Source organism: Erythrolamprus reginae, chromosome Z (assembly GCF_031021105.1).
Source record: "Erythrolamprus reginae isolate rEryReg1 chromosome Z, rEryReg1.hap1, whole genome shotgun sequence".
Taxonomy (NCBI): domain Eukaryota; kingdom Metazoa; phylum Chordata; class Lepidosauria; order Squamata; family Dipsadidae; genus Erythrolamprus; species Erythrolamprus reginae.
This window is the reverse complement of record NC_091963.1, coordinates 48,013,098-48,036,866: the sequence shown is the minus strand read 5'-3', so window position 1 is coordinate 48,036,866 and position 23,769 is coordinate 48,013,098. Positions and strand designations below refer to the sequence as shown.

General features: G+C 37.2%; 1 protein-coding gene across 1 annotated transcript in view; it reads left to right on the top strand.

Annotated features, from left to right (window-relative positions):
• The first annotated feature begins 1,673 nt into the window (after positions 1-1,673).
• The window catches only part of COLQ (collagen like tail subunit of asymmetric acetylcholinesterase), a 78,781-nt gene continuing 56,685 nt past the window's right edge, over positions 1,674-23,769 (top strand). The window contains exons 1-9 of the mRNA XM_070728241.1: positions 1,674-1,779; positions 3,554-3,617; positions 5,970-6,073; positions 9,995-10,140; positions 16,374-16,475; positions 17,741-17,785; positions 18,576-18,602; positions 19,337-19,408; positions 21,585-21,647. Of these exons, the coding sequence (XP_070584342.1) occupies positions 1,674-1,779; positions 3,554-3,617; positions 5,970-6,073; positions 9,995-10,140; positions 16,374-16,475; positions 17,741-17,785; positions 18,576-18,602; positions 19,337-19,408; positions 21,585-21,647 (729 nt within the window). The remainder of the gene's footprint in view (positions 1,780-3,553; positions 3,618-5,969; positions 6,074-9,994; positions 10,141-16,373; positions 16,476-17,740; positions 17,786-18,575; positions 18,603-19,336; positions 19,409-21,584; positions 21,648-23,769) is intronic.

Sequence of the window (23,769 nt, the reverse complement as noted above, 5' to 3'; positions counted from 1 at the left end):
TCTTCCATTCTGTCTGCTGTGCTACTCCTGGGTCCTCCTCGCCATTCTGTTCTCCAGCAAGCTCCGTTCTCTAACAAGCCTGTAGATAGAAAGATAGATAGATAGATAGATAGATAGATAGATAGATAGATAGATAGATAGATAGATAGATAGATAGATTATGATCTGTTATGAGATCTTTAGAAATCAATAGCATAAAAATGTGACTGTAGAGACTGGAGTTAAAGTTGTATAGCTTGTGCTTGAACTTAAGAATCACATAGAAACTGCCATACCAGTAAGTAGAAATAAAATGCTCTCTTATTCATATTTCAGGTATAACACGGATAATCTAGACTTCAGCATATCTGCACCATTGCTACTTGGCCAAATAATTAATCCCTTAGAGCAGTACTTTCCAAACTGTTCTATTTAAAGACTCTGGCATTCGTTGGAAGTTTACTTGGTCTTCCCCATAACTGCAGACTGGTTTCCCTAAAAAACATGTTGTCCTTCAATAATAATATAGTTGTTTCCTTATTAAATTGTTGGATGAAGCCTATTTATTTATTGAATTGTCATAGCCGCTCACTCCAAACGCATTCTGCGTGGCTATGACAAATGATTCACAATTCATATGGAACATGAAGTGTATTTGTAACGTACAAATTTTAACAATTTGAGAAACCTTTTTATTTTAGTTACTGAAATTCAAAATATCTTTCTTGAGGTATTACAGTAAATATAATACAATGAAATTTACTAGAAAAGTGATCTCCAACTTTTTGTACTGGTAATTTATTTGAAATTTTAAAAAACAGTCTCAGCATTCTATGTGTAAGAATGTGTAAGAATCCAGCCCATTCTATGTGTAACACATTGAATTGAGATACTAGAGTGCTATTCAATATCCAGTCCCAGGGCCTTCAGTCTGGTGCCCACAAGCACCAGTGTGGGGGCTTGGAAGGGCTAATTAACATTTTGGAAAATTGGTACTTTGTACATGTAATGGGATTTCTCTCCAGAATCTTTTTCAATGCATAAAATGCTTTAATTTATTTATTTTGTGTCCAAATCAAAGCTCAAACTATGAAAATGAACCCACTTTTGGGGCTTTAACATTGGCCAGAAATGTATCTCTTTTAGTGTATTCTACTGATAGTAATCAGAAGACCAATAAATGGGCTGCATCTCTCTGCATCTCTCCACATCCACACGGTATTGTTATCCACCTACAATCCCATTAAATCACACAAGTTTTGAAATGAATTATAAACATGGAAACACTATGAAAAAACATGAGGTTACTATCTGCATGTCACGGATGTTCAAATTGTTAATCTTCATTCATGAATGGATTTAGCTCAGTGATCATCTAGTTATCAATCAGAGACATGGTTTACCCGCTCAGCTTTATACCACACTCTCCCTCTTTCATTAGTGCTTTGGCTATGTTTTAATAGCTGGTATTTGCGATGGGGGCATCTGATCCAATGCTTGAGTTAAATATAGCCCTATCTAGTGTAAGGAGAAGATTTAATGGGAAATGGTTAGCATTCTTTCTCCCTAAAGAACAGAGGGAGAGGGGGAGGGAGAGAGACACGAGAGAGACATGAACACATAAACATCTCGAACCATTGAGAGGCTGAAGAAGGAAAGGCAGTGGTCAAGAAATCATACAGCTCGCAGCCAGAATGGTTATCCTCAGCTGGATTGCTTTGGGGTTTTATCTTCAGCTCTTTTTCTGCTGGGCTTTGTCTCAAACCTCTTTTGTCGACAGTGTCTTCTCCATTTCAGCAGGTAAATGAGACATGCTTTGCCTCTTGGTGAGTTATATATCTTCTCTTAGGTGATTTTTTTGAAACATGTTTTTTTTGTTTCTAATCCCTCTAATCACTAAGGCTTTGAGAAACTTGATTGCAAATGTAAATGAAGTTGTAGGTACCCTAAATCTATCTATCTTAATTTCAGGACAGTAAACGTCTCCTATTTAACAGTAAACTAATCACATTCCCAGGAAATATGCTCTCTCCTGTAATGTAGGTATGATGCTTTATTTTGACGGTTGATGCTCCCTTGAAGATGCTATTTAACTTCGGCATCAGGGAAGATATATTAATTATATTGTATTATCCATTTTGTTAATATATCCCTAACTTTATCATGCATTTTTGGACATAACCAAGATAAACATCTTATGAAAAATAATACTTAAACTATCAAAAACTCAGATAGGTTTGATAGCTAATTGCTGTTAAAAAAACACTGCATGGAAAAACCTGATCATTACCCAGTGTGAATTGTCTAAGTGGAAGATGTCTTATTTACCACTCTAATTCCAGGTTTTCCTTCAACTGTATACAGTGGAAAGAAGTCAGGGAATAGGCAATACCTTCTTTTCAATTTCATTCTCAGGGGGAGAAGGTTTCTTTTATCACTAGGCATAATGGAAGTCCCAAGTACTGGGTTGGAAAGCAGCAATTTAAAAATTTAAGTTTACTTTTAATTTCATACTAACTAGAATAATCGCTTGTCTGAATGACATTACAACGTGTAGTTTTAAACTTTACAGCTTTTTCAAAAAGGATGTTAACTTCCTAAAATTATTAAAGACATCAGAGGGATGCAATCTGAATAATTTTTTTTAAAAGAATTAGGCTGTGTAATATATCTTTAAAATAAAAACTTGAAACATGAAACTTTAATATAATTTCATGGCTTAACTACACATATATGACAATACTGCACTATATATATTAAAGTTATGAAGTAATTAAAATATTAGTTTTTTGTTGGAAGATATTTTAAATTTTCAGGAATTATATTTAAATAAAAATACTGTTTAAACTTCTGCCATCCTTCCCTACTTACCTTTGTTCATAAATGTTTATTTTAACAAACAAACAAGCAAGCAAGCAAACAAATAATTTACTCAAATGGAACTAACACTAATATAGTATCTAGAATATTGCTTACTGAGATACTCTTTTAAAGTTCACAAATTCATTTGGTACGGGGATCAAATACCAATTTGCAGAGGTCAAAAGAAGAGCTAGAAGGACAATAAAATATTATTCTTGTTATTTTTGCATGTCTGCTTTTTCTTTTCTCTCTTTTAAGTCTTTTTTTTAAAATACAGTAAAACAAACATAAAAAGGTCCTACAGTTTGGATAACCATTGTCTGCTGCAAACTTGCAAAAGTTTCTTCACCTTTTTTGTGTACTTGATGCTTCAAAGCATCTATGCTGCATACACATAACAAATGTCTAATGGATATGTTGCACAGCAGCAGGAGGAATTTCTTATTTCTATCTAGTACAAGGTGTGCTTTCAGGAGATGCTAATTTAAAATGAACAAATGAACAAACAAGCTAACAGAAGCATCTAAACAAGGTTACTAAGCAGAGTTTTTTGCTTGGGAGAAAAATAATTGACTATTACCATGCAATCATGTTGTTGTGATAAATAGACATGTGGTTTTTACCATGGGTTTGTTCTCCTAACCCAACATCTCCAAAACTAGATGCCATCTTGTTTCCAGAAATAGTGGTTGATCCTCTTGGCTCTGTCTAGCCGGATTTCTTGATGCTGAAACATCACTTCTAAAGGAAATGCCTAAAGGTTTAGGTTACATGAGGTAACATGTTGCCATGATTCTTCATTTCCATCTGGCTCTGCTATAGCAGTTGAATTATTATCAACAAATCTGCAGGGTGAAAATATTTACGGGTGGATTTTTAATCAAATTTCTTCAGTGCATTTTCTTAGTTTGGGCAATTGAGCTGATTTCTTACTGGATTTGCGGCAATTTTTAAGGAAACCTGCCAAATCTGTTTTTTTCATAGAGCTTGGAGACAAACTATTTCCCCATTGGTGGAAACTCTTGCATAAATTTGCTCTTAGCACCTCAGTCGCCCTCCCATTCTACAAAGGTAATATCACTATAGCCTCTCCCTGTTGTTTCTCTGTTGCTTTATGAAGGAAGGGAGCTCAGCATTGTGAAGAGCTTGTCAGCTCTTCTTTCAATGAAAAAGTTTAGATATATGAAATATCCAACAAACAAGCAAGATGTGGCGGTTCTCCTAGTCAGTTGGAGAGGGCTTTGATTGTGTGAAGTCATCTTCTCTACCCTTTGAAATTGATGATGGTATGGATGGTTGCCTTGAAACTTGAGAAGTGTTTCTGATAATAGGGGAGACAATTTGGAGTGGAAGAAACCTGTACTTCATTTTAGTATTTCATAACATATCCACATTGGGCTGCTATGCAAGTTACTGAGTTTTAGATCTTACACCATGAATTCTCTGTAGCTGAGGAATATTCATAGAGTGCCATGCTCTTTCCATCAGTGTTTCTGCGTCCAGCATTCTTTGTAAGGAAGAGGATTTGTTGGGTTGTTCTTTGAAATCAGCTGAGTCATTTCTACAGTAAAACAGAATGAGACAAATATATCTGGGAATAAATTCTGGTGCCATGGAAGGGTAACACAATGTTACTGAAATTTGTTGTTTTGATATTAGGTAACATAAAAGATTTTTGTGACATTTTCAGTGTCAAAATAATTTCTTGGCTTTCAATATAGATAGATGCATTAATACTAATTAATGTGTTAATTAGTAAAGTTCAAGACACTGCAATACTCATTATATTTCTCCACCTTTGCTCCTTGAAGTCTGGAACCTATCACATATAAAAATTGTAGCAGCAATTTTATGCTTCAGAATTTCCAATATAATTTGCATTACTTTTACAATTTAACAAACTAAATGGGCTTAGTTGACTCTGTAGTTAAGGCCAGCTTTTTTACTTGCTGCTTCGTAAGTAAATAGCCACAATAAATCTGATTGTTTAGCAGATACTGAATTTAAGAGTTTTTCTTTTATTGCACCAGTAAGCAAAAAAGCCCAAAGAAAATTAAAAATTCCACATTTGCAAATGTACCAATGGCTATGTGAGGCTGTACTTGAAGAGTACCTAATCCAGCATTGTAGCATTGTGAGTGTCAATGGGCATGCTTCAGTAGTATGCCCATTAAACCTTGCTGCTTCATGAGCTATGCCAATTGCTGGTTTGCTTCCAGCAATTGGTTGTTTTCTGTAATGTTCTGAACGGCATAGATACTACCAGTTTCTCATAGTGTCTTCAGTTGATTTGATCTTCCAGGATTGAAGCTCCAGGTTCCTTTGATTAAACAATGTTATCGTTTTGATCTATTGAGTTATGGATACACCCACACGCATTGTTCAGAAAGCAGTAAAGACTTGGCTCAGACCCTTTGTGAGGCAGACACCTCACTTCAACACACTTGCCATTTTTTATATTTTGGTTGATCACTTTGTCAGCCAGCTGTTTAGATTAAATCTGGCATTTTGTCCACCTGTTAGGTCCCTCTCAAGGATGTAGGCTAGCCAGATGTTGTTTAATAAAATCAAAGGTATTGTCAAAGGATGTGTGCTGTTCCAAGTCAAGCTTTTCCAATTGACTAATAGGGATTTTGTCAGTGCATCTATTACTATTGGAACTATCTTTGCTCTCTTTTGTCATAGTTGTTCTGTTTGTACATTTTGTGATTTTTTCCAGCTCTTTCATTTGTCTTTTGCTATCTCCAGTTGTTCTTATGGTAATTTCTATAGAGAAAAATATGCATGTTTTTAATAAAAGGCATCTCACTGTGTCAGGGTAAGTTATAACTAAATCACTTATGAGCTCCACAATAGAGTTTTACAACATGAAGGCTTCTGATTATTTATGTAATTTTTAATTCAGACATAATTGCAAAACTATTTAAAACCGAGGAAAATCTTCTGTAAAACGGGGAATGTGGTCCCCATATTTCATCTGCTGATCCATGGAAAATTTGGTTGGCCTGTTACAATTATTAGAGAGGGGTTCATCCATTCTCATTCTCTCGCTCTGTCTTTAAAAAACAACAACAAGATTTAGGTAGCATCCCATTACCCTGTTATGCTCTATGTGGGTTCCACTGCAGATTTCATTTCACCATGATAGCTGGTAATTATTTTAATCAAATGTTTAAATCAGAAAGCAGATACTTTGAAGATTATGTAAAAAGTACAAATATCAATCCATATTGTAAGCCATAGCGGGGGGGGGAAATAGCATGTAGGGACTAGTTGTAAGTTGTATAAATTGTGTACGTTTATAGTAGAGTTAGTCATTTATTATTATTGTTATTATTATTGTTATTATTGTTATTATTATTATTATTATTGTTGTTGTTGTTGTTGTTGTTATTATTATTAATTAGATTTGTATGCCACCCCTCTCCGAAGATTTTAGGTCATGTTACATCCTGTCAATATCAGAAAAAGATTCAACCCACAGTTATAGCTTATTAGAGATTCTAAGAGGATTTCATTGTTCTATTTATTATTTATGTCTTTGGATTTTTTTAAAAATATGCCCATCTCAAAGTGGGTGATACTGGGTGACAAACAATCATAAAAACAAATAAAACACAATATAAGAAGAAATTTAATACAAATAGTAGCCAATGGATATTACAATCTGTTAGTATCAATGCAGCCAGAAAACAGCCCACTTGTCTTAGTCTTCCAAAAAACCCACAGTATCAGAGATATCCCAATCTCAGGAGAGACAATGTTCTAGAGAACAGATGGTGCAGTGGAAAAGGTACATTTCCTGATTCCTGCTCCAACCTTCCTTTTTAAATTATGAAATTTATTACAGTACAGTGGTACCTCTACTTAAGAACTTAATTCGTTCGGTGACCAGGTTATTAAATAGAAAAGTTTGTAAGTAGAAGCAATTTTTCCCATAGGAATTAATGTAAAAGCAAATAATGCGTGCAAACCCATTAGGAAAAAAAATAAAAGCACGGAATTTCAGTGGGAGGAGGAGGAAGAAGAAGAGGAGGAGGTCAGTCGCTATCCAGAGCGAAGGGAGTGTTTCTTTTCTTTGGGAGCTGGCAGAGGTTTATTCCCTCTCCAAGTGCCCAGAGAAAGGAAAATGCTTCGTTCTCTCTGGACTGCCACCAAAGGCAGAGGCTACCACCGAAAGGCTCCTCTGGCAGCCCAGAAAAGCCTGAGATGGCCGGGACTAAAGGGGGAATGGCAGAAAACTGGCCGGGCCTTCGTGCCACTCTCAAATTTCCTGGGGAATTTTTCCGGGCTCAGGTTCTTAAGTAGAAAATGGTTTTTAAGAAGAGACAAAAATATTTTGAACACCCGGTTCTTATCTAGAAAAGTTTTTAAGTAGAGGTGTTCTTAAGTAGAGGTACCACTGTATTTCAAAACCTGGTAGATCAACCTCTACGTATCTCAGGTCTTGCTTCTCCAGATCCTGTCCTGAGAGCACTTTGAGAATGGGGGACAATTTCTAAATGGTTATGACAGTCTTGTTGAAGAACTGTTTATTCCAAGGTCAGTTTTAAAATAAGGGATTGTATAAAAGGAAGGCAATTAAATTAGTGATTATAGGGCTACTTAGCCACAGATTTCACAAGGTATTTTGGAGTCTTTCCCCCTCTCCCTCTTGCTTTCTCTAATCTTATTATTCTCTTCAGCACTATTTTCTTCTCTACTATTGCATTTCTATTTTAATCCTCTCCTCCCTTTCTCCCTTCTTGGCAATGTTCAGAATTCAAAATATTTTTGAAAACAATAGATTAGGATGATATAAAAAGAATAATGAAATATATAATAGAATAAATTCAGTTTGGTCCTGCTACTATTGGCTCTCAATTTCCCCCCATCCACTTAAATTTTATATGAGAGCCAGTTTCATGTAATGATTAAGGAACCAAGATAAAAACCAGGAGAGAGTGAACTTTAGTCCTGAAACATTGATAGGTGGATGGATGGGTGGATGAATACATGAATGCATGGGTGCATGCCTGGAGAGATAGATATATTAAATAGATAGGTGATAGATAACAGTTGTAAAATCAAACTCCTCCCACAAACCTAACTCCTGAGGGGTTTTCCTGGTGACGATGTAGAAGTGAGTTTAATCCTTTCTCTTTAGAAAAAAGTAACTGTAGAAAATGAACAAAAGAACAGAATAAGCCTTCTTCCTATCGGATGCCAAATGAAATCTTAGCTTATCTGTCTAACTTTAGAAGTAGAAACTGTTCGTTCAAACTGTCTATTTTGTCAAACACAAAATATTGAAGACATATAAGCTGCAATAGAGATTATGACTGCAGTGTAATAGCTGATAAAACAATGCTGGGGATCTTCCAGGGGAAGAGACTTCTTTTGCGTCAGGGAATTTCGGGTTTGGTACTGAGCCATAACAAAGCTAGGAAATACAGAGATGGTGCCAAAAGAATGAGTATGTCCCAAAGAATGAATCATGAACCTATTATTCAATGGCCTTTTAATAGAAACCCTCTTGTTTGTCTTGTGACCCATTGGAGTACAATGTGCTCACTCACTTACGTTCTCCTGTGAGAATTCAGAATCTCCTAAGCTGCGTCACTTATTGCATGAGTGTTTCAGATGGAATGACTGAGCAGAATTTTTCATGGTTATATTATTTACTATGTACAATCCTTAGAGGAAAGCCTAACACCAGGAGTTAATTTCTGAAAACTGAAAAAAGAATGGACAGATTGCAAGACTGTGTGGCAACAGCACAAATTTTTCCCAATGTGGTTGCCCTATAGACATGTGATCATTAACCCCCCAAACCCCAAGTAAATCGAGCATGGGAAAAATGAGATCCACATACCTGAAAACATCTAGATAAGAGAAAATAGAGAAAATTGGAGAAAACAACTCTATGCTTATATGAGCATGGCATATCTGCATTTATTGATAAATGTTAACTGTGGTGGAGGTACACTAAATACATTCATTCCAAAGGCCAAATTTACAACTCTAGAAGGGGAGACTATTTTCAGACTTATAATAAATCTTCACCAGTGCTACTGGTGCGGTAGGTGACTGTGGACCAGTAGTGGTTGCCAGATTGCACAATTTGTGTGCGACTGCTCAGATGCCAATCCTTTGGGCACTGCTATCTGTTTTCTTTAATTTTCGGTATCTTTTGCTTCCTGTGCATGAGTGGAAGCAAAAAAACCCAGCAAAATCTCACATGCACATCTTGTGTAATTGGCAAGGCCAATTACATTTTAAATTCAACAGCATGTATTCCACGTGTGTACCTCGAAAGACAGAAGAAACTGACCTCAGATTAGTCTGAATCTCTTAGACAAAGAGCAAACAAAAGGAACTCAGAGTAAATCTTTAAAACACTGTCTACATACTTCTGCTTCTTGTATCAGTAAATCATAAGGTGCTAAAAGGTCAGTGGATTTGGATAACCAACATTTTAAAATGATAAAATAGCGTTAATGGTTGTTTCTTTCTTTCTGTTTCTGGCTGTTTGTTTCTGACTAGCTGCTATTTGCACACTAATCTTGTTACACAGAGTAAGGATAGACTTTGTCAGTCATTCTCACGATAATTGGCCTTGCTTTTTTGAAATCAGTGATGGAAAGGAATCAAACAAACAAACACATATGACAAAATTGAGTAGAGGTGAAGCAAAATAGCAAGAAGCTGTCTACTTGTGGTGATTTTTGCCCTCCCATATTAATCAGCTGTTGGTTGAATCATCCAGAACAACTCTACATTTTTTGGATACTTCTGAGGAAAACAGCTGTGTTCTGTTTTTGATTGATCCTAATGCTTTGAAGACCAAAATGATAACTGAGCAGAAGTTTCCAGACATAGATAAAAAGAGAGAGAGATTTGAGTGGTGCAGCAAAAATATTTTAAGTGGTTATCTTGGTGGGTGAGGGGAATGACAAAATGGTCTCTGCTTAGACATTGGGACCATTATTGCCTCATTCCCATATCTCTGTTACCCCTATATAATTTCATCACAACTTTAATTATCTTAATTATGTGCACAAGTGTAGTTTTCTCCAAATACAATGAATTATGTTACATTTGTGTTTCATGATACTGTTTTGTGAGAGTATAAATAAAACTCATCATAGACCACAATTAATTTCTCCAACAGCCCTCCCTTGCCTGGACCAGAAGAAACGGATCAATACTAACCGAGGATGCTCTTTTATTGCTGTTGCGCTTCCTCCTCCTCCTCCCCCTCCTCCGCCACCACCACCATTATTTCCTCCACCATACTTCACACATGCATGGGATTCTGTAAGTATAGATTTAAGCATATATATTTTCTTAGATTTTGCTAGAAGCTATCAGATCATATAGCACTATACAATTCTAATTAAAGTAGATTAAGACCGTAATCTGGTAGTTATCTGAGAGAAGATTGATGGATTTTAACTAGATTTTCTTCTAGTAAGCATGCAAAAGGATTGCATTATGATTCTTTTTTGAAAGCATTATACATTTTAAGTACATTTTAGAGCAATAATACAATACAATTGAAATTAATAATTTTGATATTACAATATTTAATTGTAGAACTCTGAATAAAATGCATGCAGATTTTAAAATTAAATGATAATTTGGGAAAAGTTTATTTATTTCACAAAATTGTAAGTGATACAGTTATAATAGTTGTCCAGTGTAAGCATTTGCGAAAGTTGCAATGATTTTGCAAAATGTGTTCTGGTTCTGATCCTATATGAAATTCATTCCATCCTGGCCTATGTTTCCCCTTGATTTTATTTGTATTTGAGATTAATCAATACGGCTTCAACCTCTGCATCTTGGGGTTTCAAGCTAATAGAATTTTTATTTTTGCAACCTACCTACTTATCCAATGCCCTATATTTAGGATAACCTGCATGACCTATGAAATAGTGGAAAGCGATACTGTATATTGCTTCTACATATTAAAGAGCATAAGAAAACAAGATATTCATAATGAGAGATATTATGTCATTTTCCTTAATTTACAAAGTGCTTGGACAATTTTTATCAATCAACTGTTTCCATCTCATTGTAAGCCAAATAGTTTGTGCAACAAATTTTCATCTGTCTTCAAGTCCTATAAGGCAGGGGGCCCCAACCTGCAGGCTGTGACTGCAGAACTGGGCTGTGCAAGTGGACTGCCATTAACACCAAACCGTCCTCCCCCTCCTTCGTGTCATGCTGCCAAGTTGGAAAGATTGGGGGCTGCTGCTATAAATTCCAAGTAGAAGAATTTGACTCTGAGTCACATATCCTGATGCTTAAAATGCTTCCAAACAAGTCTCACATAATACTGCAGGTGCACTATAATTGTTTGCCAAATTAAGTGAGCAAAATCCTATGTCAAAAATGATGGGGTTGAGTACTCACTTCAGCAGCACATATACTAACAACAATGGGATTGAAAGAGATGAGGAAATGGAAGGTACCAGGTCTTCTAATGAACATCATTTAGAAGAGCGTTTTAACTTACACCTCATGCTTTGCATGTAAAAATACTGAAATTGGCAAGATTGACTTGTCAATGGCCACAGGATTGCAGATAATTTTCTGCCCTTTTTCCACCATGCTCCATTCCACTCTTATTTTTATTTATTATTTACAATAAGTTTCTCTGTGTTTTATTATTCTTTTGACAATGGGCTTTCCCTTTGAATTTTGTATCAGATGTGCACATGGAATGGAGGTGGGGGTAAGAAACAATGAAGATAGTGTACACAATAATGTCATGAAAGCCCCACCCTTTTTAATGTATATTGCCATCTTACTTTTTACTTCCTCTTTGTGGGCACCCATGTAGCACTTTTCATTAGGAAACAAAATAGTCTATTATTATTTATTAGATTTGTATGACGCCCCTCTCTGTAGACTCGGGGTGGCTCACAGCAATAGTAAAAACCATATACAATAACAAATCTAATAATTAAAATATCTAAAAAACCCTTAGTCTGACCATAATGCCTACATTATCAAAGCTTTCCCCTCTTCTCCCTTGTACCCCTGCTCTTTGTCATTTAATATGGAACTTTAGGGAGAATCTGGAGAGCTGCCAAGACAGGTTTCCCCCTTGTAATTGTGAATGGAGGAGGGGCTCTATTATAATTTTGAGAACAGCTGTTGAAAACAAATGAATAGGTGGGTGAGTGATGTATTTGTATGTAATAAATTTTTGTAACTGGCTTATAAAGGAGAAATAGTGGTTGGTGTAGAAATAGCATAGAATAATGAAATGAATTTCTAAATAGGATACCTTAATTTAGAAAAGAATATTTGTAGATCAGAGTTGAACTGAGTCTGTAATTCATCTCTCTGACAACCCTCCCTTGACTGGGATCCTTGCTGCTATCTGAGCTTGGATATTTTCTTGTAGATTTTTTATTACAAAACTAGGTAACATCAGCAGTGCTGCAAGAGAGTAGCTCAGAGAGTAGCTAAGGACCCCAAAAAACGTATTTTGCAGGCATTTCATATATAGTAAATATAAAACAGGGATGAAATGTTCCCAGTTCACTCGTGCCTGTTGGTTGTGAAGGGAGCACAAGTCTCTGCCCATCTGCCTGGTCACTACCATTTGGGTTCTTTTACCCTCGGCACATGCACAGAATGCTTTGCGCATGTGCAAAGAGTAAAAGAACCCAAATGGCAGCATCTGGACAGATGGGCGGAGCCTCAGGCTCCCTTCACTATCGGCTCACAAATTACCAATAGACACGGCGAACCAGGAACATTTCACCCCTGGCAGGAAATGTATTGAATATATTATATGTATTATACTCAATATAAATGTTTTTATCTTGCTATTTTGTACTGCAGTATAAGTTATGGAAGATAAGTATATACGGATATCCCACTGAAATGTATACATACACACAGTACCAATGAGTCATACAGAAACATTTATTATAGAGAAAACTTGAAAAGTTTTATTTAATTGAATTGGCAAAACTTGACTGACAGGTCGAGAAGCTGGAGTTTGTACAGGGGTTTTTGTCTATGTATATATGTATGGTATATCTGTTTCTATCTGTCTGTCTGTCTGTCCGTCCGTCCGTCCGTCCGTCCGTCCGTCCGTCCGTCCATCCATCCATCCATCCATCCTTCCATCCATCCATCCATCCATCCATCCATCCATCCATCCATCCATCCATCCATCCATCCATCCATATATCTTATCTTACACCTAACTTTGGGGAAAATGATATAATCTTAAAGACTGGATCATCTTCTTTTCAGCTAGAGTAAGTTGATTAGATTCAATTTGCCCTTAATAAAAATGTAATTTAATATCTGTATCTCAACAGTACATAGGCATCAGGCTCTATATGTCTACATCGACAATCTGCAAAGAGGCCGGAGTACTTGCGGGGCAGCCTTTCCTACCCAGCGGTGCCCCACTCACCTCATTAGCCGAGCCTGCGCAGTCACTGCAAGGCTTGCTAATTCTCTGTGGGCGATCTCGTGCTTTTGCACAAGATCACCCCCACCCAGCTACATGACCTAATGACGGGACCCATATCATCGGTTCCATCAGCAAATTCCATCAGATTTATGTAGTTACTTACCAAGCAAATTTAAATTGTATTAATATAACCAAAACATTTGTACAATAATAATAATAATAATAATAACAACAATAACAACAACAACAATAATAATTTATTGGATTTGTATGCCGCCCCTCTCCGCAGACTCGGGGCGGCTAACAACAATAATAAACACAACATGTACAATCCAATAATAAAAAACAACTAAAAACCCCTATTATAAAACCAAACATACACACAAACATACCATGCATAACTTGTAATGGCCTAGGGGGAAGAGCTATCTCAACTCCCCCATGACATGTCACAACATTTGAGCATCCCGATGTTTGGAATTTGAAAGTTGAAAAATTTGACCCACCCTAACATTTCATGCAACTGAAGAACGGTAATAGTGTGCCCCTTTTTCCCCAGCAAATGTTCTATATTGTCCCATGATGTTTCAATAGCTCCCTCAATAGTAAGATGAGTGCTATTTAATTTAATAAATAAATAATAATAAAAATTACATAGAAAATACAAACTATATAGGTAACATCTGGCCTCTGGGTCCTATTGGCCCCTGGGTGTTCCCCATACAGCAATAGTATTTAGACTTATATACTGGTACCATACCATTGTGCTTTGCAGCACTCTCTGGGAGGTTTGCAGTGTAGAAGCATTATTTGCATATTGTCTCCAATAATCTGGATCTTCCTTTACCAACCTCAGATGGATGGAAGGCTGAGTTAACTTTGAAGTTTGAACCCTGCAGGATTGCATTGGGCTTGAGCAGAGTTTGTCTATAATGCTGCACTTTGAGCACTGCTCTACCATGGCTCCTACTATCTATTGTTCTCTGAAACATTCACCTCTCTATCTGCTTAAAGCGTTGACTCTTTCCCTGCAGTTTCCACTGTTTCATAAGGAAAAGATAAGCTCATTTCCAGCCGGAATATGAACTTAAAAAATCATTCCACAGCCTTTTAAAATCTTCAAAATTGCTTATATAAACAAAGTGCAAAGCCTTCTGCTGAACCCAGAGCGGAGGGTAATGATCTTAAATAATGTTATTGAGATATGTAGGAGAAAATGTATACAATTAAGCTATATAACTAATATAATTTTATGCTTTCTTAATATGAAAAACTGCAAAGACTTTTTATTGTTCAGTACAATATTTGCATGCATATTTACGGGACTGATTCCCATATTGCAGAGATCTTCAAACTTGGCAATTTTAAGACTTGTGGACTTTAACTCCCAAAATTCTCCAGCCAGCATAGCTGCCTGGAGGATTCTGGGACTTGAAGTCCACAAGTCTTAAAGTTACCAAGTTTGGGGACCCCTGCCATATTGCATAAATCATATTGTGCAAGGGACAGCCTAGTCTCTTGCCTGTTCTATGTTTTCTGTATTATATAACTGTATTATAAAACTATCTCCCCAAGGCTGCCTATGAATTGGCATGACTTGGATGCAAAGTCCTGACAGCCCTCCGTAGTCACATGGTTGCATTTCAGGCACTCAGCAATTGGCCCAAATTGATGGCAGTTTGATGCATATTATAGTAATGTGACTGCGATTTATGGCTATTTTTTAGAGAAATGCTTGTTGTGGACAATAGATTAGATTCAGTTAATGACTTTGATGATTCACTTAGCCTTATTTACCACAAAGGATAAACCTTGCTGTGGTTTAGCATGTTGAGCTTTGTGGCATGTAAACCATGATGTATAGTTTAGTGCAGTGATGGTGAACCTTTTTTCCTTGGGTGCTGAAAAAGTATGTTATTGTGCATGTGCGAGTGTCCACACCCATAATTCAATGCCTGGGAAGGGTGAAAACAGCTTACCCCGCCCCACGGAGGCCCTGTGGAGGCTGGAAATGGCCTGTTTCCCAACTTCTGGTGGGACCAGTAGGCTCATGTTTTACCTTCCCCAGGCTCTAAAAGCTTCCCTGGAGCGTGGGGAGGCTAAAAATGCCCTCCCACATCCCCCCCGGAGGCTCTCTGGAAGCCACCCTCCCAGAGCCTCTGTGCAAACCAAAAACCAGCTGGCCGGCACACACATGTACATTGGAACTGAGCTAGGGCAGAGTAGGCAAAGTTGTGGACTTCAACTCCCAGAATTCTTGAGCTAGCATGATCGGCTCAGGAATTCTGGGAGTTGAAATCCACAAGTCATAGAAGAGCCAACTTTGTCTACCCTGGAGCTAGGGTAATGGCTTGTGTGTTAGCAGATATGGCTCAGAGTGCCACCTGTGGCACCCGTGCCTTAGGGTCGCTATCACTGGTTTAATGTCATAGGTAAATCTAGCTATTTCTAGATTATGCATCAAACCCTAGGGGAACAAGGGAACCCAGTTATTGAGCTAGAACTCTTTTTTCAAAAACATTGGGTAGAACTTGGGAAATTGGAAAATATCTAGATGACCCATGAATGGATGAAAGAGGCACGTGGGTGCTAAATATAAAAATATTTATTTGTCTGTTCTGATATTAGACGACTGCTCATGCATTTATATTGGAAAACTAAACAGGATTGGGCCCAGTTAGTTTTTGGATGTAAGATCTCCAGAAAACTTTGGGAAGAATCAAGAAGCTGAAGAGATATACCAGGAGAAGATCATACAAACAATTTTGTAATATTAAGAAATAAATATATGAATATATTAGGAAGTTCATAGTTATCAAGCTCAATTCTAGTGGGACTTCATTCAACATAAAGTTGTACCTCATCAACTTTATTGGCTCTCAGAAGCTAAATAAAGTCAGTTGTTGATACTTGGATGGAAGCCAAAATAGAAGTATCGAAGCTTTAGTTAAGCTTCTAGAAAAATACAATGGTGAATCCCTTCCATGCTCTTATTAAGAAAATTGCATGGATAGATCCATAAAGCTATCAAGAGTTATACTCAACTCTAAGCAGATTTTATCTTTTATGTCCTTTTGTGCCCCCCCTCCTTTTAATTTCTTAGATGTTGTTTTTCCTGGATCTGAAAAACTTGTGTCAAGAGCTTCAGATAACACAATCTCCCTGTGCAGAATCTGTATGCCCCCCAGGATCTCCTGGCCCCCAGGTTAGTACTTTATTTTGGAAGGACAAAATGTGGCCACTGGGGACAGGATTTCTAATAAGTTACTTTGGCATGGAAAAATAAAAGGGGCATAATGAGAGGAAGAGGGGGAATGATTCAAAGAAAGCAGTCTTCTTATGTTAATTATGTTTATAAGGCCTTCATTTGGTTAATATATTTGTTGAGCTATAGAGGCAAAAGATGCTTTTAGTGCTTTTTAAATAGACTGTTTTAAATATAGAAATAATTAAATATTAAATAAATTATATAAATAAGTAAGGAGTCCAAAGTTTCCATAGGTCCATGAAAAATCTATGATTCTGAAATCTTAGCTCTTATTTGATATGTCCAGATTGTCTTAAACAAGGGGGAAACATTAAAAGTTTCCAAAATATTCACTTTAAATTATGATTATTTGCTAATCTTTGAACATACCACCTCTGTTTGATATTGAGACTTGGGCAAGCTTTGATTTTCTACTGAAATGCCTAATTTTGAAAATGGCCTATTGGAGCAGTGGCACATTTAGGCTGAAAGAGTGCCCATATTCCCTTCTCAGCATATCCAGGAGTCTGGAAATCTAACAAGGCTGTTGATGCCACATTCTCTCTTTGTATGTTTCCCCATTGTTATAGCATAAGGTTCAGGCAGATGTGCTTGCCAGCTTCATTTCTACCTGGGTCAGTTCTGGGAGCCTAATCTAACTTTAACCAAAATGGTTTTTCTACTTTTTCCATTGGCTTTGCTAAACAGAATTGCTCCCCCCTTCAAATTCCAGATGTTATGCTCTCATCCAATAGTACTTCCATATGAAAGACCCAGAATTTTACCAAATTAAAGCATGGTCTAACTGTTCCTTAAGAAATATTTTTAGAAACAAATATGTAGGCAGATGTGAAGGCAAAGTGTAGAGTTACAATGGTATGAAAATGTCATTCTGAGTCACTAACAAAATTCCAGAGTTTATCAGGAGATTGAACAATAAAAGCCTTTGTGGAATCATCTTTCACCTGTCATTAGGTGTAAAAAGTCCTAAAAACTGAATAATAAATGTAATAATAAATAGTAGAGGCTGCTCTAAACAAACATGAACCATGTTGCATGTGAAGTTTTCTGTCCAAATTAAAGACAAATTGAAGTGTCTAAACTTGGTATAGGTTCTTTCAAGAAGAAATAAGAAAAGTTCTGTTAAGTTGCAAGTTATCACTAGCAAGTCAGTGAACAAATTGCATGATGAAGGTATTTAAACATGGTACTTCTATTTTTAGGGTCCACAAGGTATTGCTGGTGTGAAAGGACCAAAGGGAGTAAAAGTAAGCTCCAAAGTTGTTTTGTTAATGTTAAAAAAAAAACATTGGGGAAATTTGTCCATACAAGTAGGCAAGTATGGAATTATGCTGATAGTTGTAGAAATGCAGATCACCTGTAGGGAAGGTTCATCTTTAAAACCAAAATGGCAGCAAAAGAGTATTTTTTTTATTTCTTTGCTGCCATACAAGTCTGGATTTTTGCAGCAAAAATGCCTACTTTAGGCAAAGCATATCAGAGTACGAGATCATATCTTAAGGCTGGCAGATCTGGAATTCAAAAATCCATATACATGGCAGCAAAGAGATTAAGAAATTAAATATTTGCTGCCATTAGATTTTTGTAATCCAGATTTGATTGTTTTCATATTTCAAGTTTGGAATGCACCTTCTGGTTCTGGTCTTTTCTTTTGACCATTTTAGGTTGAATTTGGAAAGGTTGAAGATAAGCTTCGATTTTGACTTACTGAAGATCCCTTCTGTCCTCTGGATGGTCAGACTCTTAATTGTGCAAGATTCCTACTCTGACAAAAAACAATCTAACCATGTCATCTAAATATATTTACAGATTTTTCCCAGCCAAGTTAGGGAAGTCATCTGGTCTCCCCTTAAACTTGTCTCCCTCAAAAACTGGAAGAGCCTTGGTGTTTGGGGTCATCACTGTTTTCCCCACAGTATTCATTTTATGAGTTCCTATCTTGGTCTCAAGAAGTGTCACCTGTCTGACTAACAGACAATATTAATCAAATAAAAAATGTCCAATTGTTTGTGACTGATGTATTATTTTCTCTGACAGGGTGAGATTGGAAGACCAGGAAGAAAGGTATAGGACAAAACGCATAAGATCTCTTAAATTATAAAGCTTGCAGCAACCGTTTTCAACCTGATACCCTCATGGTGTTTTGGACTTCAACCCCTGACTTCCACTCAGCAAAGTCATGCTGCATGTGGGTGATGGAAGTTATAGTCCAACACATTTGGAAAGGATGATTTCTATAAGTTTTTTCCAACTTAATTTAATTCCAGGTATGGACTTCAGTGGCCAGAGTCTTCCAACCAATATTGGCATTGCTGAGAATACTGAAAATTGCACTCCATACATCTAAAATGGGTTCAGGTTGGGGAAGGCTGCTTTTGTGCATATGCTAAAGCATGTAAGATATGTTATAAAAGTTCAATATATTCTCTGTAGTTGAAATAGAAGTTCTTCCTCTCCCAAGAAATCTGTTAGACTCCCCTTTCACTTCCTGGCCAAGACCTGCCTATTCCAACAGCCATTTACTTGCCATATCTAATCCTCCCTTTCCTGAAATCTGGTGGAATGACTACAATGAAGTGGCAGATGAGAAAGGGATAAACAGATTGGATTTCTGGGTGCTCCATGGCCATGGAGAATTTATTATGGTGTATGTAAAGTAGGCAATTAATTTCCAGTAGAAATTACTTCATTCCGGTAATTTTTAATGTTGAAATTATGTAAACCCCCATGCTATTACACCTGATTAATTTAATTTAATTAATTTCATTTCATTTATTCCAACTTCTGGCTTTTTGAAGGGCAGTCGAGGTCCACCAGGTATCCCTGGAATGCCAGGATCTATTGGGTGGCCTGGTCCAATGGGACTTAAGGTAAGATTAAGTTACTGATGAGTGATTTGACAGTAAGCCTATTTATAATGTAAATCATAATCTTATTGAAACCCAAAGTATTTTCTATAAAGGAAGATTGCTAATAAATAATGAGTTTGAAGAATATGTTGTGTGCTTTGAGCAGATGATATTGAAACACCAGATTTCATGTAACAATGAAATTAATTATTCATATTAATAGGTATATATTTCTGGAATTGCCTGGAATTTATAGCACTTCCATACATACAAACCAAAATATAGATCAGGTATTTAGACAGTACCTTCACCATAATAAAAAAGACCAATTAGCAAATCATCAGCAACATCTTCAAAGGAATCTAATTCACAAGGAAAGAAAAAAAATAACAACACACTACTTGTCATGGATATTCTTATCAGCAGAGAGTACGGCAAACTAAAACACAGGTATATTGAAAAACCATCCATACAAATCAAGTGCTCCACCTCCAAATAATAATCCAATCTCCCACAAGAGAAGCTGTGTAAGAAGTATTTTGATGAGCATGAACACATTGCAGCAATCCTGAACAACAGGAAAAAGGTATCTGTATAACATCTTCTAACAAAATGGATATCTATGTAATTTCATAAAAAAGGACCTGACCGCTCAACCCAAAACCCAACAACAGATTATTGTAACTACATGACCTCAGCATAGCACACAAAACAACTAAGCTTTTCTTAAGTAAACCAAAATACCCAGCAGTCCCAGAAGAAAAACAGGAGTGATCTGCAACATATAATCTAAAGACTGTAACAGTCACTGTGTAGGACAAGCAGACAGAAGATTGGCTGAATTTATTCATGGACACTAACTAGTTGTCAGAAGACATGATGAAAACTCTTTAATTTTAAAACATTTTGACAAACTTGACCATAGTTTCAACTGGAAAACCTTAGCCATCCTTGACCAAGCAAAATCCAAAAATGCTAGAGAACCTCTGGAATATTGGCACTCAGACAAATCAATGATGAACAGGCAGAGATAAACAGAGAAACTATTCAAAAGAGACAATCAATAAGCCACATCTTACAATGAGCATTCAACACCAGATGAGCAGAATTTAACACCAAGATTAACACTGGACCAATAATTAAGATGTGAACAATACTCTGATCCAAGAGCTGCCAAACAAATCACAATAAACAGCTCAACCAAAAACAACAACAATCAACTACCAAAACCACCAACACCAAGCCATTAGAATACAAATTGAGAGCAAATCCCTCTCCTTAGTTGTAGCACTGATGATATTACCTAGTTTGGGTACTGACACAACTACAAGAAAAAAAAGCAAGACCAGAGAGCACCAAGGATACCTCATTTCAAACCTGAGCTATAAACATTATCCTTTATGGGTATAAATTTATATCTATAATTGTCTTTATAAAAGTAATGAAATTATATATTGACAATATTATATCAATCAGAATATGTTTTATTCTTTAGAGCATCTGTGAGAAGGCAATGGGAGTGCTGGCTACAGATGGTCAGTAGGAAGCTAATCGCATAATCAATGTGTCTGGTTAATACTTCAGTGGGAGATTACCAGGGAACAGTAGGACTATAAACTTAACAAATGCACTGAAAAACATCTTAGAAGAAATCATTGACAAACTGTTCATTGAAAGTACAAGAAGAGATCCTCTTTGTTGCAATCTCTTCCACCTATCAGGAAATTTGACAATGTGATTGCTGACAACTGGTGGGATAGTTTCCTAATGTCAGAAATACAGAAATTTTGGAGTATAAACCTAAATTAACTCAATAGCCTTTAAAAATGGAATAGAAATTCTTCCTAAATGTTTCGTAATCACTGAATCCTCTTGCCTCCCCTTTCAAAAATAAATGTCCATCAGAACCTGCCCATCCCTGCCTTACGCTGTGATACAAATCATCAAATTGGCTCAGTGTCATCCAGGTTAATTACAGTATATCCAGTGGTAAGAAAAGCAAGTGGTAAGAAAAGCAAGTGCTAACTGTTCTGTGCAATGAATTTGTGTAAACTCATTTTATGTATTGTAATTTTCCATGATATGGATATACTAAGAAATACAGAAATGGTGCAAATCTCTCTTCAGCAATTAACTAGTGCAACGATTGCAATAAAACCTGGCCATTATGAATAATTTTCTTTATTGTTTCTTTTAGGGAGAAAAGGGAGATTTGGGGTTAATGGGATTGCCTGGTATAAGAGGACCAATGGGCTTCAAGGTTTGTTACTCCAAGAGCTGTGTTCTCTTTCTCCGTGTCTGACAACTACTGGGTTAGAAGCTAATAGGTGTACATTGTAGACAGATAGCATTTATGATTTGGGGAATAAAGGAGAGTAATGGAAAAATACAGATTTTTTCCCTATATACAATGAAAGTAATGTAACAGGATGTGGAAATATTTGTTTTTCCTCTCTTCTTTATCAGGTATTTTATAGCAATGTAATAGTATACATGGGTTGAACAGAAGCATTTGCAGGAGAAAAAGGGGTGGACTCCAAAAATTAAATTTGATAGTTACAATCACATGTTTAAAGCACATGGGAAATGGTGTGAGGCTTTGATAAATGAGATCATAGCTGTCATCCTGACATTTTTGCATCCACTCCTGCAGATATTCCTAAGACTGAGCTGCACAATACAGTATATTAAATGTACTTTTAGTGGGTGAATGAATGTATTCTGGCTATGACCACATTTATAAATTCATTCCTTTATTCAATGTATTTAAAGTACAATTCTTGTTTTGTTTTTCAGTTTACATTTGAACAAATGTCTGGGTTTAACTTTCAACCTGGCACTGTAATTTGTTGTTGTTGTTATTGTTGTTAGTGGTGAAGTTGTGCCCAACCCATGGACAACATTCCTCCAGGCCTGCCTGTCCTCTACCATTCCCTAGACTTCATTTAAGCTCATGCCGACTGCTTCAGTGATGCCGTCCAGCCACCTCTTGCTCTGCCATCCCCTTCTTCTTTTGCCCTCAATCTTTCCCAGCATTAGCCTCTTCTCCAGTGAGTCCTTCCTTCTCATTAGGCGGCTAAAGTATTTGAGTTTCATCTTCAGGATCTAGCCTTCTATAGAGCAGTCAGGGACAATCTCCTCTAGGACTGATTGGTTTGATTGCCTTGCAGTCCAAGGGACTCACAGGAGTCTTCTCCAGCACCATAATTCAAAGGCCTCAATTCTTTGGCACTCAGCCTTTCTTATAGTCCAACTTTCATAGCCGTACATTGCAAGTGGAAAAAACATAGCTTTGACTATACACACTTTTGTTGGCAGAGTAATCAACGCCTGGGATGCACTTTGTCCTACTAATAACATCATACATCCCTTGGACTCACCTTTTTAGACTGGATGATATCTATATGAACTTGGCTTAATTGATTAATTAACTGACCAGTTGAAATATCTTCTACCTATATTTTTATTTTTATTACTTATATTTATCTATATTTTTAATAATTAATATTTTAATAATATGAACTATTAGTTTTATATTAACTCTTTTTAATTAAATTATTGTGGGGATTTTTAAGTGGATGGGAGGATGGTAGTGATGGCATGAATGAATGGGACTATTTTAGTAATTATTGGAATGAATGGAATACTGTGAATGAAAATGAATGGGAGGGGGGTGATAGATGGAATGGAGTGGGTGGGGGGGATTATAATATGTATGGAATGAATGAATATGACATGAATGGAATTTTTGGCACATCTGACGCTGGAAGGGCAGGAGGGGAGGGGACACTTATCTCTGGGGTGGCAGAGGGTCAAAATATCCCGGTCTTGCTGGGGAGAGGCAGGTATGGCGGAAGCCATGGAGCTAGCCGTTCCAGGGGAAGGAGGGATCGCTGCTTAGTAGCGATCCCTTCTTCAGGCTCCATGAGCTTAACTCAAGGCACTGGTGATGAGTGTAATTCTGGCCCTGGGCTCAAGTTGTTGCTACTCAATGCCAGGTCGGTGGTAAATAAAGCTCTCCTCATCCGGGATCTGATCCTGGATGAGGAGGCCGACCTGGCTTGTGTGACCGAAACCTGGCTGGGCCCGGAGGGAGGAGTTCCTCTCTCTGAAATTTGCCCAGCTGGGTTTCGGGTATGGCACCAACCTCGACCCCAGGGAAGGGGGGGAGGAGTGGCTATTATAGCCAGGGAGAGTCTTGGCCTGCATAGGCTCATTGCTCCCGAGGTTGCGGGTTGCGAGTCCCTCCTGGTGAAGTTGGACTTAGGGGTTCAGGTGGGCTTGTTACTCAAGTACCTGCCTCCCAGCTGCGTGTCAACAGCCCTGCCTGTGCTACTCGAGGAGGTGGCCGGGCAGGCGGTGGAGTTCCCCGGACTTATCGT